Source organism: Bombus pyrosoma, linkage group LG6 (genome assembly GCF_014825855.1).
Source record: "Bombus pyrosoma isolate SC7728 linkage group LG6, ASM1482585v1, whole genome shotgun sequence".
NCBI lineage: Eukaryota > Metazoa > Arthropoda > Insecta > Hymenoptera > Apidae > Bombus > Bombus pyrosoma.
In genome coordinates, this window is record NC_057775.1 from 794,985 (window position 1) to 815,339 (window position 20,355).

At 36.5% G+C, this 20,355-nt stretch overlaps 2 protein-coding genes across 5 annotated transcripts in view; one reads left to right on the plus strand and one right to left on the minus strand.

Moving 5' to 3' along the window:
• The window catches only part of LOC122568262, a 158,309-nt gene that overhangs the window by 134,827 nt on the left and 3,127 nt on the right, over window positions 1-20,355 (minus strand). For 3 of the 4 annotated variants that reach the window (XM_043727813.1, XM_043727811.1, XM_043727814.1), the window contains exon 2: window positions 12,082-12,484. In XM_043727813.1, coding sequence (XP_043583748.1) covers window positions 12,082-12,244 — 163 coding nt within the window. In that variant the 5' untranslated portion in view covers window positions 12,245-12,484. Of the gene's footprint in view, window positions 1-12,081; window positions 12,502-20,355 lie in introns of those variants that run through there. The other variant, XM_043727812.1, reaches the window with a different exon arrangement.
• The window catches only part of LOC122568269, a 292,044-nt gene that overhangs the window by 128,814 nt on the left and 142,875 nt on the right, over window positions 1-20,355 (plus strand). The window lies entirely within an intron of this gene.

Below are 20,355 nucleotides of genomic sequence, written 5' to 3' on the forward strand. Positions count from 1 at the left end.
AAATATTTGGCATAAAAAGAAACGAGAAATCACACGTATCAACGTTCGTGTCTTATTTTCCATCAGTTCAAAATGACCCAAAGAACGCGCAGGAGTTAATTTAATCAAAGTTATTATCCTCAATATTTGTGTACACACTTGTGAATTATGTACAGCTTAATACGTAACATCATTACAAGTCAACCAAAAACGATGTTATTAGTGAGGTCGAATAATAAATTGTGCGCATAGCGATATATGATAAGTGCTATAAATATCACAGAATATATTTTCTGATCTGAATATATTCTCAGTAAAACCAAGACAGTGTATAAAAAGTGACGTGTAAACGAAGAGATTATTTATGTACTGAGCACAAAAAGCATCGTGTAAATCGATGGACAAGTGTGTCTGTAATTTATTGTGTATTCGCCCTTACACGAGGTACCATCGATGATATCGCTAATCCTGTTCTCATAATTCGTCTCATTTACACGGCCTTCTTATCCCTTTCCTTTACCCTTCTACGTTCAGCTCACGCCAGCATCAACCAGCCGATTCTATCCTTTTCTCTTACACGGTGGTTCTTCGAACGAGCACGGTAAAGTGATGCTCGCGCGCGACCTCCACGTTCTTCGTTCGAACGATACCGGTCCATTGGATACTGGCCACTTCCTCGTTTCAGCTGATCGTAGTGTACCTTAAGACCCCTTAGCACGCAACCAAGGATGCCGATCTAAGCGGATCAGCTAGAGAACAGGGTGGCCAATAGAAGGGAAAAATTACCCGACAGATAGGACGAAGTTACACGGCGAGGAAACTAAAGATAAAGTTGAGGGAAAATGACGGTACTTGGTAGAGTGGCTCGATAGTTTTATACAAAGGTTTGCATGAATGGTGGTATAATTATATTACAGGGTGATTCCACGTGGAAAAATAAATCGAAAGTGTAGAACAAGATTTCTTTCACACGACGCATCGTTTACGGGGGAATTAAATTTGAAATTTGTCGAGAACGCGTGCACATAGATTAGTTCTTGATTAAACGTGGTCAGATAAAAGAATATTTGTAATTAATATGTTTACTAATATTTATAATTTTAGTGTACTACTATCGTAGTAACATCATCTAATTAATTAAAATTTTTAATTCGTATTAATTCTGTAAGGGAATAACAATTATTGTTCTTAGACATCGATTTGCCATTAATTTATTTATTATTACATACATTTTAGTAACATTTACGAGTACATAAATGCTACTAAAACCTCCATTTATCTCAACTATATGTCAAATTTCCTCTAAAACGTATACGACGTAACCAACACAGCTGTAGGTAATATCTAAGTATAGATGATTACTCATAAATATCCAGACACTTTAGCCGATTTGTAGCAATAGTAATTGCTTGGTTACGTCGTATGTTTTAGAGGAAATTTTATACATACTTGCGATAAATAAAGGTTTAGGTATTGCAAAAAACTATAGACACATGCGTGCTTTGTAATTTTGAGAATTATGGGAAATGCTACAAGATTGTGCGATGTTCGATTTTATGAAGCGATCCAGCGAAATGATAAGTGTGAAGAAGGCATAAGGAAGTACTTCTGAACTGAATGAGACGATAAGGTTGATCGACAACGCGGAAGACCGGAGATCGAATAAACGGTGGCCATTTGTATTCCTCACTTTCTTGTTACTTCGCTACAAGATTATTACTCGCAGAAACTCCAATCTTAATTTCAGTAGTAGTGCTAAGTATAAATTGAAACATTTGTTATGTAAAGTATTAGATCGGTGATTAATAGCTCGGTGATCAATAACAAAAATACTTCTCCTATAGAAGAATTGCTACGCTAAATCGAACACAACGTAAACTAGTATTTAGTAAATAATTAGTATGATTTATAAATATTTGTCTATCAAGATAATGGTAAATTCTTCGGAGAAGGTTTCGGTCATCATTGAACCGTGGATTAGTTTTATTTATTAAAACTTATAAGAAATAACTTACTTCAAATGTTTTATATATTTTTGTATATTATATGAATTCAATGAATTTTTACATTGTTCAATTTTTCCATAGATTTATACAAATTTGCAATCTAGTTATCACTGAACGTGAATTTCTCGAACCTTATGTACAGCTTCTCTCGACCGTTTTCAAATTCAGCTCTATCGCGAATAAAACGAAATTTATAGCAGAACCAAATACGTAAAGGTCAAGATATGACAGCTTTAAAATCAATATGACCAGGTTTGAGGTTCTTTTCCTTGGAAAATCCGGTGGAGCGTTGGTCGAGCAAGAAATAGCCACCGATCCATTCGACACGCGATCATTCGACCAACGATATCTCTCAAACGACGTAATAGCACTTCCTCGTGTATTCTTCACGCTCATCTACTCGAACAGAGCTTCATGAAAACGCGGCATCACGCTTGACTTTACCGATAATGGCGATGGCCAACCAGAATAGAAAAGTCCATCGTGCATAGTCGGCAATCCTGGCAATATTTATATTACGATCGAATGGAGAAAGCACGTCTTGGGTGATATGTTTCACCGAGCCGAAATAAAGTAACGTGCGAGCTATCACCTTACAATTTCCCACGTACGCCCTACGTACGCGTTGCTTCACACGCATAAACTCTTCCTCCATTCCGCTGATTAACTAGCGTCGTTAGAACGATAAGTGCGGCTGCGCGCAACGTTGAGAAAGTTTTCAACACGAAAGCTTATATAATTAATCCTCCAGCCGCGGGAGATTTTCATATTTATGAAAATTTTACGGCGATTACAAAACATACTATATACAAAAATTATTTGGAATGAAAGATGGTAACCCCGTGTTTGAAAAATCGAGATTTAGATCGAATTATAACATAAGACAGATATGCGATTCTTTGTCTAAATTCATTCTAAAAGGTATTGATATTTATATCAATAAAAAGTAATTAAAATATTACGATAATACAATATATAATACACAAAGGAAGAAGAGGGAAACAAAGTGGCACAAATCTTAAAACAACTGCTTTTTAAAAATTTGTTTTCGAACGCTGGGCCCTTTTTCAGATTCCGGGTCACAATTGTACATTCCCTTATTTTCCGATGAAGCATTTTTGTGTCATTTTCTGTCATATGAAGAAAGAGTTACTAAGTGACGCGAAATTTAATATACTTGAACCTAAGTCATTATTATGTAAATGCTACAATAAATACAATTCTGTACAAATACTGTTTATAGCCATCGTGTAGCTTGTTTAGACTTGTCAGAAAAAGTGGTGCAATATAAAAAACGTGATGTGATAATAGCATGGCTGGACGAAATTAACAGAAAGAGTAAAACGCGACTTATTAGAAGATACGCATTTGTTAGAAGAGAATTACTCGCCTTTTAAAAATAGAAAAATTATGTAAACCTATCTGTGTCGTCACGAAACTAATTGAGTTGCGTTACTCGAAGAGTCATCCAGTCCTTCACTGTCTGTGCATCAATGTCTGTATCTCTTCGCCCGTTTCTTCCGTGTCACGCGATTCCACGATCGCCTTTCATTATTTAATCCCTGTCACTCACAGCGTAACGCACGATAGTATACCCTCAACTATGTTAAATAACTCTTCCGCATCGCAAACCCTTTTTATCCTTTATTAAAGCGTGCAAACTAAACGAGATTTCTTAGAAACCTCAGAAAATTAGTGTACGAACAACTTTCTGTAAATTAGAAATCTGTCTGTTAAATTTCTTTCTTTAGAAGTTTTACGCTTATCGTAAAATCGATTCGATACTTTTATTTAATTTTCTCTAATAGTTATAATAGAATATACAATTATTTGAAATGATTTAAAATTCTTGATTTTTTATGTATATAAAAATTATCGTAACTTTCATTTTCCCAATTAAACTATTTAAACGAAGCTCTATCTAATCGCAATTTAAGTACTTATATAAAACATCACGAAGCTTTATTTTGTATATTATATGCATTATTATTGTGTTTTTATAATAAAACGAGGTAAAAAGAATAGAAAATTTATAACAATTCCTCGTTAAATGAAAGTGGACGATGCAAATTTTCTGATTGAGAATACGTATCGATGATATAGACCACTTATAGCATCTTGATAGCAACAAACATATCCATTCTAGAACATATCTAGTTACTGCTATAAGAAAAACACGTTATCCTGTCTCTTTTTCAACACAGTGCTAGTACAACGACCTGATAAAACTGATCCAAATTAAGTACAACCAGAAGTTTTTCAAGAAGAAATTCGGCATATAACTGTAAGCACTTTGTCGAAGACCATGTTGCTCAAGGATTAACCGTACATACCAACCATTCAACTATCAAAAGAAATGCCGTATCGAATCGAAATACCACTCTTTCAACGTTCATTAGGAAAGTAACGAAGATGCTGGCACGGTCCCCTGGCCGTATTACACCCCGTTACGCACGCACAGTCCTGCAGTGTCGAGTTTAAGGCGGTTTCGAGCACGCGACGATCAGGAAACGCTGCCGCGCTGGCAGTCCGGGGATAATGCGAACGACACAAGGGCCTCTTAACAAGCTTCGACGAGGTGCATGCAGGAACGCAATGTTGCACCGGCCAACTAGGCTGACTTCTTAGGACCGCCCGCATTGACAACGCCGGAGGAGACTGCGAGACGCGAAGAAAGGAACGGAGAAAGGGAGAGAAAGAGAGAGAAAGAGAGAGAGGGAGAGAGAGAGTACAACTCGCGGCGGGATAATAAGAAATACGGTGTAGCCGCTAATGCATCGGTCGGCGCTCAGACTTTTTACCAACCTGCGGCGTAAAGACGCGCCAACGCTTTTTATCCCTTTTACCTTAGGAAAGAAATTTTATTCCGGAAGTGAATTGTAAGAGGAAATCGGTGGCTTGATAAGTGGATTTTAGAGTATTTCTTTTTATCTTATCTTGAGTACGTTGGAGTAAATTCTCTGCCTTACAAGAGGAATTTTATGCCGGAAGTAAATTATGAGAGGAAATCAGTAGTTTGATCGGTGGATTTTAGTATTTTGGTCTCTTTTTGTTTTGTTTCGCGGATGTTTCAGAAAATTTTACTGGGGATGGTGTTTTTAGAAGATTGTATATGATCGTTGGTAGGAAGACGAGTATAGCAGAAGCCTATTTATTTGAACCCGTCGGGGCAGAAGTAATTCATGTAATTAGATTTGATTTATACGTTTGATAGCAGAGGAACGGACATGTTTGCAAGAATCGTCCATAAAATACTATTTATTAGGAAGCTATGTGTTTATTCTATGTCATATCGTAATTTAATGAGACGGGTATTGAAATCGACGTATTTTAAGGATGATTGCGCTGGTAGCGGAACGTGAAGCAAATATTTGAAATAGACGCATGAATTATTTGCTATATGAAATGTCTTTTACATTTGGATTTTACGAGTTGCACGCCTCTTGCTTTAATCTGTTTCCATTTTTGTGTCAATTAGAGGCAGTTAAACGTTAAAAATAGTAATGAATTGAGGAAAGAATTAATCTTTCTTTTCGTACATGTATTTTCTAACTACATGTTTCATAAGAGATTTAATTGGTACAATTTACTATATTAGGAGATTATAACTAAGGAAAAATACACCTACGGAAGGGCAACTAACTCTTTTCTTTAATTACATTAATTGGAGTCCATTAGCATCATTAACCAAAGATTCGTACTCTTAAATGGACTTCAAATCGTCGATACTAACAACGTCCAAAGTTTACAAGTAATTAATTTTTTAAAGAAAACACCGTATAAGATGAAAGTTTAGTTTATATCGAAAAGAATCGAGAGACATTTCCATGGATATTTAATGAAATGTGCGAATCAATCCGTTCAGAGAACATTTTTTTCAAAGGAATTACAGAATTCAGAACAATTCTGTACTTCGTCCGAACGAAAAATAGTTATTATATACACAGAATCATTAAATAATTACATAATATTTAGTCATAGAAATAAAAAAATTCTAAATTCTAAATTCTGAATGATAAAAAATTATAAGATGTAAGAAAGCAGTCTATAATCCATTTATAATTATCATGCAAGAAAGTTCTGACAATCGAAACACAGTAGCGAAGTGACAAGCAAATGAAAGGAGATGCTATACGTACAAATAGGTACATGAATACGTAATTTCTAAGTTACACGACGTTATAAAGAGATGAAAGAATCACAAGAATCATAAGAATTCTATAGAACTAGAATCGTTCGAAACGCTTCCACGAGACCATCTCCACGACCCACGTCTGGTTAATGCGGCGAACTTCGAAATCGTCCTCCATGGGTCGACTCACAATTAGATTCGTGGCATTTAGATTCCAATCTGATAAAGTCCAACATCGTCCTCCTCGTAACTTTCGCCGTTCAGCACCGAGAGTTGGAATTCTCCGCGTTTTGTTCATTCACAAAGAGAAAGAAGTCGGACATGGAGGACAGACGAACCGATGCATGTCTCTGCATAACAATTTTCTCTCACACCGCGATGTAGCTATTCGCTATAAATGCAGTATTCTAAGAAAAAAGCTGTCGTCCCGTGAATTCACAATTTTTATCTCTTTTTCTACACGTTAATATCAGAAAATAATTTTAAATTCAACATACGAATAATCTATAAACGTTGCAGCGAATTTTTATCAAACCAAGCGGAAGTGGGAAGCTCACAGGATTTAATATTTAAACAATTTCAGTAATATAAAATACTTTAAGAAAGATGCTGTATCATAGATACGATCAACATATAGGAGGAAAAGCTTCAAACTCTCTATAATCAGAATGTTGTTTACTCGTAATTGATTACAATTTCTTACTGTGATTTGAAAATCAGAAACTAACATTTCCACTAAATAGACTACTTGCTGTCTGTATAACAATTAAATAAACCACCATAATGTTGAAATATTTGGCCGGAGCAATGAAATATATTGTACAAAAGTCCCTCTAAATTACTCATATAGGCACCTACAACTAAAACAGTAATTCGAAATTTCATTCTTTCCCACACAGGTATATCGCTTCTATGTCACATGACGTTCCCAAGAGTAAAGTTCGTTGGTAAATATTCTTTTGACTTTGAATTTACCTCGCAGAAAATATAAATCAACGATACAAAAAAGGAAGAATATTTCCACGCTCTTGAGAAGCAAGAAAACACGTAAGAGTCAAGAAAGATTAAATTCCTCGTATGCTATGATACAATGAGCACAGGAATTAACACTGAAATCCATAACGATAAGCGACAAACAACGAAGAAACGAGGTCGTTAAGCCTCGAGAGACGCGAAGCGATCGCTATGTCGGTGCGAACAGGGCACGATATCCAATTTGCCTAAGTTAGTCTCGGCTCGTAACATTCAAAGGAGCAATTTAACCTGCGTAGCGGCGAGCAATTTAAACTTGCCAACGCCATTTAACCAGAAGTGTCGTTAAGAGTCAGGCACGCCATGAAGTATTATCAAATTTAATTATATCAAATCCATCCTGATTATCTCGATTGTCACAATTATCTCAGTTTCAACAGCAATTTTCAATAGAAGAAAGAAGTCTATCTACCCCGTTTTTTTCTTCGTCTTTTGTTTCCTTTACTTCGTTAGATATTCGTTGTAAGTCGAGGAAACAAACATCACGAACAAAATCACGGAGAGTCGCGAGTAAAAAGTGAATGGGAGATAGGTTCGTTGACCACTTGTTTGCGATGTTGACACTCGACCTTGACGATCCGAACAATGATGAAAAGAATAGCCTGTCCCGCATTGATCGATAACAAAAGTCCTTCCACAGATTTCCTACATCGGAATTATTCATACGGAAGCACGAAGTTTTCGTTACCAATGATTCAATATTTATTTGTCTTCTCGATTACTCATCTATGGCGAGCTTTCAGCAGTACTAAAGTGTTTCAATCTTCCTCATAATGTCATATCGTTCGCGTATTGCAGCAGTGACACGCATAACTTGAAAATTACGATTTTAAGACAAACGAATTTGGATACTTTGAATCGTTATAATTTTGTCAGAACAAATTAGAATTTGCTTTAAAATAATACTAGTGTGTCCCACTTAGCGTCGATTTGATAATCAGAATCCCTACTCGTATTGTTTTAATGCTCTTTTATTCCCAAAAATTCTCTGTATTCCTTGTTGAAGTACCCGTGGCATTTGTCTAGGATTTTGTTTCCGTCTAAAACCTATTCTATGACCTGTAATTATTCAGAATTTTCCATCTTAAATTTACCTAATTATACTTCAAAGTTACCTAATTACATGTAGCCACTTTACGCGTATTTCATTTGGAACACGTTTGAAAACCGTTCTTGCCACGTTATTAGCCAATTCGATCGAAGAAGCCTAACTGTAGGAACACGTTGGTTATTTGCACCACGATCAACGGCTTATTCTCTTGTCTCTGGCTGTTCTATAACTACCTCCGCCTCCAGCAACGGAGCAACTACAATCGACGACCGGCACACCGGCGCTGACGGTCGTAAACCCAGCGGATGCCAACTATAAAATAATACGAACGCCGGCCGGACCTTAAGGTAGTTAGCTCTGTTTAGTGGCCATTAATTTTCCAACGCCGGTATTCGCAGGATATTATTGTATCAGTGTATCACTGACTTCCAGAGTCGCCAACTTCCTTCATCGGTGATGCTCCTGTACTTAGGCTCGACTAACCGAGGCTAGGTTACCGATCGATCGAAGGTTGCTTTGTAAATCACAAGTAAAATACACGATACGTATGTGATTTGAATCGGAGGAGGAAATGACAGAGTTGTGCGCACTTTGGCTAAGCTAATACCGTTTGCCATAAGAGAGTATTTTCAAAAACAATATGCAGAAAGAACTTCGTTTAACATTGTAGTTGCTTATGGGGGTATTTAAATACTCATAGAAAGCGTGTAGAATGTGAAATTTTTTTTGACATTTGGAATTCTTGGAAATGTAGAATTTTAAAATTTCCCTGATTAACATTTTTGGGGGAAATCCATATTTTTTAAGATGTATCGATACTTGAATATATTTTATGGAAATTAAGATTTGTTTTTTTTTTAATAAACGCATTAATAATATAACATAATACATGAAAATTTGCAGAAGGAAACAAATAGACGTAATTTTCAAAATAGCATCTAACATGTTTATGTAGATATGTATTTATGTATATCCGTACTACATATCCTAATAGGCTGGAGAAAAATGATAATTAATCGTTGAGAATATTTTTGTCTATAGCGGATGCGTTGTTATTATGAAAGAAAGTTGCAAATTAAGAAATATCCTTGAAAAACAGAGGATTTAATAAAAGCATAATGTAAATTGCCGTTGTTTCTCTTTGTAATCTGCAAATTTCTTCGAAGTTTTCACATTCCCACGCGACGGTCGTTCGTAATTTACAAGCCTTGCATTGCAGCAGCGGCCACTGCTGAAATTGTAAAAAGGAATTTAACATCGCGTTAATCTTCGCCTAGCTGTTCTCAAATCGTAGCGCACAAAGGAACACAGTAAAACAAATTCTGAAACATTGTCACTTTGCAAACAAACTTTCGATTATTTTCACATTTTTCTTTGTATTAACAGTTTGTGGTTTGAATTATAATTGACACTTTATTCCAAATGATTTATACCCGAAAGCTATTCATAATTTATGAATTAAATCTTTTAGTATAAGATAAGAAATATCGAATAAAATGTTAAATCTAGCGTAAGGTAGAATCGCGAAGAATTGGAATTGATTTTCTTGAAATTTTAAACAATCGAATGTAAAAGTTCTATGAAATTTCCAATCGATGAAGACAAACGAAATTTATTTATTCGATCAATGAATATAATACTATCGTAGATTTCACATAAATTATTCCGGTCTGCGAATGAACGAAGTTTCAGAGGTGGCTGAATTATCCGGGTTACCTGTGTTCCCTCGTTAGTCCGACATGCTTAACACGTGCGTTAGATGATGATACGGCAAGCAGACCGCCGCAATTACGGCGGCATATACGCACACATAAACACATACGTACATATACATACACACCCTATATTACAACGCACAGCTTGCTGGCCGAACGCGCGAGAATCGGTCACGAGTGCACACGCGCGCCGATCCACGCGACACGTTCGAGCGGGGAATGAGAAAAAGGGGCAAAGAGATCATTAATGTAATTAATTATTAAGCTGATGGCAACAGAGGAATGGTTGAGTCCAGCGCGCACACACCAATACCGTATTACGAGCCCACATATTATATGAAAAAATAAAGTAAAAAAGATAAAGAGCACGAGACAAATAATTAATTATAGATGCAATTAAATAAAGTTGTCTTTGATATAATCAATATTTATCGATTATCAACAGAATTTTACGTATAGAGTATGTCTTAAGGGCTCAACATTGCAATCGTCTCGAGATGTACTCTTTAAACATTTGTGAAAAAAAAAAATAAAGAAAAAATAGTTATTGTTACGAGATCAGCGGATTTATTAAGAGACCACGATTAATGGCATTACTGATACATTATTAATGATTACACACACAAGGAGGATCGATCGGCGATCGATCGCAGAGCGTAACGATTATTCGTGCCGTTAGTCAGCGGCCAGGCTCTTGATTAAATGTGTTATACATCGATATCGAGAGAGCTCGAGCTTGGAACAGTTAGGTATAAGTTAGGCGGAACACGTTTTGAGCCGGTGCCGCGCTGCTTGACTTTCCGCTTTCGCGTCGTGACAGGTGGTTTCGTCCTCTTACTTCCACTTATTAGTCATATTAATTATAATCTTCGTGTACCAAGCCAATAATATTAATTATCGCGATGTATATAATCTTTTATTTCATAATTTCATATATCTCGAAATTTTTCAGAAATTTGTATAATTAAATACGGCAAAGTAATAACAGCTCGTATAATCTTGGTCTAACGTCCTCGTCGTTTTTGCTATCTTTAATACGTAATCTGTTTAACTCACCATGGCAAAATAGTATCTAATATCGTTTAATGTAATTGATCGACAATTTTATCTGGAGAAATTAATTCACTATATCTTCTAATAAATTTGTGTACTTAAATATAGTAAACTGTAATGTCATTTAGCATAATTAATATCATCTTTATTGTTTTTATTATTGTTATTATTCTTGGAATTTTTAATAAAGTCTTCCAATGTTAAAGCAGGTAAAATATTTTAGAAACAAAAATGTCTAAACTGTAGCATGCTCTCGATCTGATAAAACGAAAGTATTTTGTGATGGAACAAAGTTAATCTGATCAGACACGGGTTTTGCATTCCTAACATCCTTCCAGGACACTGACGATTTTAGCGAAGGCGTGTGTTTCTTAGAAATACCTGACGGACTCGAGATCATCTGTGCAAACTAGCGGCTCGACAGAAACAATTTTCATAATCTGAGATCGCTCTAGGACCTGGTTGTATTTTGTCTGAAACGCAACATCACGTGTCCTCGTTGCAATCGTTCTCGTAATCTCGCATTTTCTCCTTCTCGAGGTCATCTGTGCGAATTAAGTGTTATACTCAATTTTTGCCTTGACCTTTTCTAACTCGTGGCTAACTATTTTTAGAAAATGATAAATTCCAATAAAATTCAATAGATGGCAAGTACGTGCAATGAAAATTTCAAATTTCGCAAATGCATTGTTAGAAAGCTAAATGCCAAGTTACTAAAAACTCTAATCTTAATATACTCCAACGATCTTGAAAATACTTTTTCATTTCAATATCCTCTTCAAGTAATAATACAAATCATACTTCTCCTTTTGCCATGTACATTTTTGTTTCCAATATCGTATATGAACATCTAATATTCTTTTTTAAACGTTAACAAACTGCACTTCTTTTTACCATATACGTTTCTATGATAAGAGAAATAAGAAAAACGAAAAGAACAAGTAAAAATTGTCCAAACATGAACATAAAATTTATCCTCGTCTCATGGATTAGCTGTCAACGACGGATAAAATGTACGACGAAAGTCAAGCAACGTTAAACCAACTCGTCTCGCGTCTGCACTACCGTCTCGCTGGCTATTCCTTTCCATATGGTGTGATTGCCTGGACTCACCGATCCTTTTGACGTGGACGTCTCGATTGAAGGAGACGCTTTTCTCAGTGGGCTTCCATCCGGAGACGGAAGCCCCGGTCGAATCGGGTTGTAGAAAATCGGTGGTAGGAGGGTCGCAGGTTCCTCCATCTCTTAAAAAGTCCGAGCGCTGAACCTCCAGCATCTTCCCGGCTTTTCGATCCCAATCGTAACACGCAGAGCCGGATACCAATCAGTTTCTCTCTTATCTTTTCCCTTTTTCTTTCTGTATCTTTTCTTTCTTTCTTTCTTTCTTTCTCTCTTACCTCGCAACCCCCGCACCCAAGTGTGCCTTAACACCCCGGCCTCTAAACGTTTGCACCCTTTCTTTCTTTTCTATATTCTCTATCTCCCCTCTCCTTCCCTCTTAGACCCGATCACCGACCTGTAAGCCAAGCAAAGCTGTGCTCTTAATATACATCTGCGAGATAGATAACCTCGTCGATTGAGATTTATGTTCTGTCTCTTATATAGAATGCTACACATAACGTAACAGAGTTGGATGAAATGCGAGTCTATACGGAAAAATAGATGGAAAACGTAGAATAATATTTTGTTGCCAGAGACCTAACTTCGAAAGAATTGGTCTCAAACTATTAAAACAATTAAAAACAAATTCCTTTGAAAACCAAATCATGGAAAAGAAAACTTCATTCTACTTTCATAATTTATTTTTCCAACACACAGTATCAACACACAGGCGTTGGTACGACGTTATGTGAAACATCCTATACGTGCACGCGCATGAAAAAGACACTTTCGTTTCTTTTTCTTGTCGAAGTCTCGAGGACGTTTCTCTGTCTTTTTGTGTCTTTGGCGGGAAGCTTGTAAAGCCAATACGTATACTACCGCCCACAAGTATCGGGACACTGATTGATTTCTGGTAATCGCTGGTGAACAAATTAACGATGAATTAGTAATTAGAAGCAATGCTTACTATCTTCTTATGGAATCGTAAGACTATAAATTCAAACCAACTACTAGAAAACGTGGCGATATTATATTTTGTCATATCAACATCAATCGAAATACAAGGCTCTTATTAATTTCATTTATAATTCAAACATCAAAAAATTTATCGAAACAGAAAATACTTATAAAATTTGATAATATTTCTCTTCTTCTTTTGAAGAAAATCTTGCCAAAAGTAAGCAAATGTGCAGATACTTTTGAGCGGTAGTGTATACACGGGTTCTTTTATGTACACGAGAACGCGAGCTCACGTGCACGCGTGCACGGCCGTGCAAGCCGCGAGCGTGTGTGTTGGTCTATTTGCGGTCGTCCTTATTGCGGTTAGAGAAATCGCTTCTATCGGCGATTTAGAGGCAAACCGGAGGATAGTGCCGGTTGCGGTCGTAAGTAAAAGTAGCCTGCGCTCGCATTGTTAGGGCTTCCTTTCACATTTTGCCCGGAGATCGATGCGGGGACACCGATACCACGTATTTAAATGTACGACGCAAGAACTGTCGAATTGGTGTTCCGCAGAGGCGATCGATGTCGAGTAGCGGTAATAAAGTTATTGCTTGCTCACTGGCGACAAAGGAGTATCCTGTTGTCTCGAGAGAAAACGATTATCTTTCGTGTTTTTTGCTTGGAACCAGGTTGAAGCAAACTAGAAGAAAGGTTTGTTAAGAACAGTTATTGTACCTTTTATCAATTTAATGGCCCATCAACAAGCTCTCACAAGAAATAAATTTACATTTTATAACATCTTAACGTGTACAATTTCTGTTCAAAGTGTTTCACTTCTTGAAAACAAAATATTCAACGTACGCTACACAGTTTCTACGAGTGTATTTGTAATTATAGCATGTTACAGGAAAATATCCAATGAAATCATAAAGTTTTGAACTTCACGACAAAAGATTCTCGCATCAAAATTTTCTTCTTTTAAAACATATAGTTATTTTCGTTTGTAATAAAGTGTAAAGTATTGTACGAATTACCCTCAATATTGTTTTAACATTCGATATATTTCTATATCACCGCTAAAAGCCACGAACAAACTATGAAATCCCTTTTACAAAGACTACTGTTTAACAACGAATACTTTCTTTTAACAAATAATACTCCAGGAATTATAATCCATGTCTTTTCTTTTTATTATAAAACATATTTACCATATAATCTTTTGTATCCTTCAACAATCCTTCTTATTTTATTCTTAAAAATCTAAAACGAGTCCACGAGTAAAGTACATATTAGAAAACTAAAAAATAGCACTGTCCCAATGGAACCCATTGTTTGATCGCCAATTGAATCGATTTTTCTGAAATTGCAACAGACACGACCTACGACGAGATTGTTTTTCGGACGAATGCGCGGAGAGAACGCGTTGCTCGCGTTGGCGCATGCGCCGGTGCATCGGCGATGATCGCGATGAACGCGACGAGCGATAATGGTCTCCATTGTCGTCATGCAATCCGATGAGACACTCGAGATACGTGCAAACGGACTATTGACAGTTGCGAGGATGACGATGACGGTGCGCAATAATGACAATGAGTTCGTGATCCTGGGATAAGCTACTATGTATTTTCTTATTTTACCCCATCTTTCGCAAAGCGTCATGCAAAGCTATAATCTTGGGCTCCGAGCATGACGTTATTATATTTTCTTATCGATCGTGTAATCGAAACGTACCCTTTAGTACGTACTTTGTTGGATGATCCAGTTTTCACTACGCTACTTCAATCTTTCAAGTATCATCGTAAAAGGAAGAATGAAACGACTTTGAACGTCCAGCGAAAGGAATTTTGCATTTTCTTTGGCATGAAAAGAAATAGTTTTATGAAACATCGGTGTATAGAACGGTATACAGAAATATTATTAGGAACAATTATGGCTTTCTAGAAAAACTGTCTTTACGGTTATATCTGCTTCGTTAGGTGAATAGCTCGTGTGATTGAAATTGGAAGATGGTTTTAACTCTACGAATTTTTATATTGAAATTTTCAAATGATCGTACGATATTCTATATCAGTTTAAAATAACTATGAAAGATACTATAAAAACGAAGATAATATACGATTCGTTTATATAAAAAATTATTCGCACGGTAGAGAATGAAAATGTAAGAAAAATGTATGAGATAATAAGAAAACAAGTTTTTATATTAGATTTATGTTTTATTTTAATATTTCCTATGTGGAAATATTAAGCAAATTATATTAAAATTTATTTAATGAGCAAGAGAATATCTATACGCAGAAAAAATACGTTTCTGAAAATCCTGTGAATTTTCTCTTTTTAAATTAAACTAATATCTTCAACAATTTCTGAACAATCGAAAGTTACTGGTCGCTATTTAAAATTCCACGAATCCACGATTATATGTTATGTGTTTGCCTATAAAATGACGGGAACACCTTACCTAGCTGAACAAAGGACGCTATAAAAACGCTTCCAAAAATGCTAGTGATATCTGACCGCAACTGTCCAATACTACTTAATCTTCTTGAAACGTTATAGTGGCTCAGTCGACCAATAAAATATAATCAGTACAATAATGAAATATAAAAATTCAAGAATAGAAAAATCATGTCGACATAAGTTCTAGAAATGAATTGATTTTTCTCCATATTTATCGTAATATAGTAAGTGGATCGTTTCTAATAAACAAATTCCCTTCGGACAGAATCATGAGAAGCGAATCAATATATCTCAATCTTTATAAATATATTTCTCTACTATAATTTGTACAGAATTCTGGAGAAGAGAAAATGAATTGTTAAACGAATTCTATGTGAAATTGTAAAATGCTCTCGAGAAAACTAATGAAAATGGTACTAATACGTGATAATTCCGATGACAAGTAAATTCCTCTTTTCCGCTTAATACAAACGCAAGAAATAAATCGGAGACAAAGAGATCCATTACACAAGAAAGGAAGAAGCATTTCCAAATGAATAAAAGATGAAATACCGTCAAGTGAAAAAAATTGTTTCATATAACCACTTCTTCTTGAAAAAATGAAATTGCTATCAGCGATCAATCACCAATTATCAAGTAGTAAAACACACTATCGCATCGCGGTCGATCAATTCCTTTTACGGAATCACCTTCACTTTCTAAAGGTAACGACGCGGGGCCCCCGCGATTTCAGATTCAGCGTACGTTCACGCGTATCCGCGCGGGATCTCGGTCGCCTTTCGAGCTTGCAAGGGTGACCTCGTCCACGCTTCATCTCCCAAGGCCATCTAATCGCGACGCGTTCGTGGTTCGAGCGTTCGTAACTAAAGGTTGGACCCGACGACTTTATTAGGCCTGTTGCGGAAGGGACGCCGACTTCGAACGACACAATTCGCATGACAGTGTGATCATTGGATTAAGATACTAAGCCACAGCCACCATATTTGGCGAAGAAATCCTCGCGAGGGCGGTCCTATAAGAGCGACAGAAAAGCGTTGTCCTCGTCACCATAAAATTCAGACGTTTAGTCATCTCTTTTCTTTTCAATCTGTTCCTTTATTTTCTGAAGTCAAACACGACCGATTTGCAACTTCGTGTCAGACAAATGTCAAACTTTATCGTTTCTATTTTCTTTGTTCTCTTGATCGTTTAGATCCAGGGTTTTCGCATGTGTGCGAGTAGTATAAACATGATCGAAGGTGTAAAGAGTTGCAAAGAAGCTGGACAAATTTGGCGAGCATCCTGATGTCAGTCGGAGTTACGCTTTTTCTTTTCTAAACTCGTCGCGACTCGTACGAAATTTACTTTTTGGGGTATGATTTTTTCTGGGAGGTGACTCGGTATGCGATGATGTCACCGGTGGAAGCGATAAAAAGTGCGGTTCTAGCGAGAAACAGCGAGACACGTATTTTCTCGAGGTGAGAATGACGCGCGAGCGAACGTCAGCTTTGGCTGGGATTTTACTCTCCTTTGACGTTGTCGTATTGTGATGGTGATGAATCTTTATTCCGGCTAAGTGTTAATGAAATATTGCGAATATTATAAATGGAAACAAGAAACGTTTAGGGGAAGAGATATAAGAAACTTGAGTTAAATAGATCGAAACGTCTCGCAATGAGATTTGAAATAATGCGACTGGCACACTGAATTCGTATTTTATTTCAAATAGCTACTAGTTGATTTTTTCGTTTTTCTTTTTTTTTTTTTTTGTTCCACGTACTTTAAAGACCGAATGGAAGACCTCGAAAAGATTGTAAACATTGAAAAAATTGCATCAGCCAGCTATCGATATCATAACTTATTTCCTACGTTGTTCTATTTTTCAATTGATTTCCGCTTTTTCCACATTGATAATTTTTAATTCTCAATTCAACAGAAATAATTCCTAAGTGATCGGAAAACACCAAAAACACCAATCTGAGCATTTCTTCCCAAGAAATTACAGACGCGAAATTAATGTTTTTATATTCCCAAAAACGTGTATTGAACATTATAGAAATTATTTTCGATAAGAGTCTTCAACATTAACGAAACTACGATATTTCTTAACACGAACAGTTTTAAACTGCGGAAACTTTTAGAATTACTTAATACAACTACGACACTTTACGACACGTCGGAAAATATAGTAATCGACATTCTCGCTCGTGAATTTTTAATAAAAATCACACGATCAACCACAACCGATCGCAGGCGACAAATCCTTGAAACCCTGAAGTGTCTGGTACACGCGCGAAGTAATCAAGAAAACCGACGATAAAAGACACGTTAGCGGAATGTACGATATGATTGTCTAGCGTTCTACGTTCGCCACTTCGCCGCAATAAACAGTCACGTGTCTCCTGTAAATATTTAGCACCTTCCCGTGGCTGTTTTATTGTTCTGCCGCCGTGGCGGCTCGTCCATTCAATGAGTCAATGATAAAATCAAAGGATCGCGCCCGAAGCAAGGATCGCGCGTTACAACCGTTGGCTGGTTTTTTAATATCGTCGAGGGAACGACGAGGGAAGTGACGAGCACTATTCACTTCAGAGAGAATTCTTCTATATGGCGCCGATGGTTCGTTATCAGGGGAAATAAAAATAAAAATCGAACGAACAGTTATTACTAGCCGTTACTAGATCGTAGACGCAGATTTATATTTTTATGAATAGAGCTGAAGAAATGGAACCTAAGCACAGATTTGTTTCACCCTCTAAATAATATAACGAGTACTTTACTTTGGTTATTTTTACGTATTTTTGCATACTGTGTGCGTCATATGAATTTTTATACGTATAAATTTCCTTTAGCTTTTTCTTTGTTGTATATACAGTGGCGGAGAAAAGGAAATTTAAAACTAGGCGATACGAAAACCCACTGTAATTTTACAAAATGGAATCACATTTGATAGAAACGGTGGATAGATATAATATGTACTTTGGAATAGATGACTGTTATCAATATGGTAGAAAATATCTACTACAAAAGTTACCAATACTCTTATAGATAACCATCAATTTAAAAACTTTTTTATAGAAATAAGTATATGTTATAATATTCAAAGTAAAACAAATCGCGTTTTGCTTAGATAAGATGAGAATCGTCTAATAGCGATAGACATAATACGAGATAATATTCACTTCGCGTTTCATCAACAATTTTGTGCAAGAAAATGCATGCCAAGGAAATATAAATACTTTTTGTGCCTCGAAATGCCTCTTTCGCTTATTCTAATAAATTATTACATATATAATGTTGTATAACGAATGTTACGTATTGAATGGCCATACTAATGGTACTAAATTTATCCTAATAATTAACAGTTGCTTTATTCTAACAGCCTCAAAATTTTTACTCCAAGATCATACGATCGATATTTTTATCCCAACTCCTTCTATACTTTCAAAAAGGTTGCATCAATCTTTTAATTCAAATCTTAATCAAAATACTAATTAATCTTTCTATCATTGGCCATATTGCAAATTTTAGTTTCAATTAACATAAAAATAATAAAAATACCTAAATATCTCAATAATTCTCATCCAGAATGAAGTTTATTCAACAACACATTCCACCTACAGCACTCATCAACTGACTCTTCCAGTATCCTTTACACATTAAAGAAATCAAAAACAAAAGAAGAAGACAAATAACAAAATGGAAAAGAAAGAAGGTAAGGAAGCCAGCCTCGATTCGCCCTAAATTCATCGCCTGGAAAGATTTCTCGCTCAATAGGTGGCGCGGATCCCGGCGTATGTTCCACTGGCACACTTCGACCGTGCCAAGGTCGTAAGGGGTTCGTGCCCCGAATATCGCGGATCCACGTTGATGCCTCGGCTTTTCCTTCTCTGCGTCGCGTCGCGCAACCAAACGGAAGAGAAAGAGATCAAAGGAAGAGTGTAAAAGAGATTCAAGAGCCGCGCGGTGAATTCGCGCGTCAAGACGAGGCGCGATCTTCATTCCGCGAGGCTCGCCGCGAGCGGACAGGCGAAACAAAAGAGCGAGCAGAAGAAAGGAAGAAAAGAGGGGAGAAGGATTGAGCCGTTCATAAGGGCTGGTGGCAGGGCCCTGGCGTCTATTTCTGGACTTAACGAGGGACGCGTCGAGGAGGATACTGAAACAGGACGAGACGAGGCCCTCGTAATTGTGTCAAACTCCACGTGGCCTTTTATTGCGCCTTCGCTTCTTCTCCGCGAAACTTTTAACCGCCGTACCCTCCGGACACGAGTTCAATCTCTCGCGCTGTATATTGGCACGCTTCTCGGAATTCTGTCGTTCGTTCGGCAGGTTATTCTGATATTTCTTCCCTTTTTTTTCTTTGTTTTATCTTAGGAGAATCGATGGAAGTACGTCTCTTGGATCGTTTCGTTTTCGGCGCAATAAATTTTGGATACTTTATGCGTATATTTTGGATACTTTATGCCTTCTCGGGAATAATAAGTTTAGAGAGGAAGGAATTTTTTATGAGGTTGGCCATGTAGGCAACTCGTTGTTAGATTTTAGTTTTGGAACTAAAGGAATGTATTGATGGTTTGCATACATTCGTTTTTTTTTTTTTTTTTTTGTTGTTGTAGACATTTAGAATTATAGGGGAAAATAAATGATTTGTGTGTATTCATGCTTTTCGGATGGACCATTTTGGTTAGTTTTATGTTGATTCTTTGAAGTCAGATTAAGACAGATAATTAACGATTATTCTTTTGCTGTAATTGTGTTTTAGAAACAAAATTTTGATCGCGGACTAGTCAGTAAAGAGATTTGATTAATGTAGAGCCGACGTAGAATGTAAATTTAGTCCTTGTGTTGCAAAGGGGAAAAGACATGACCATAAAATATGACTGTATGATCTTTGGTTATTTAAAT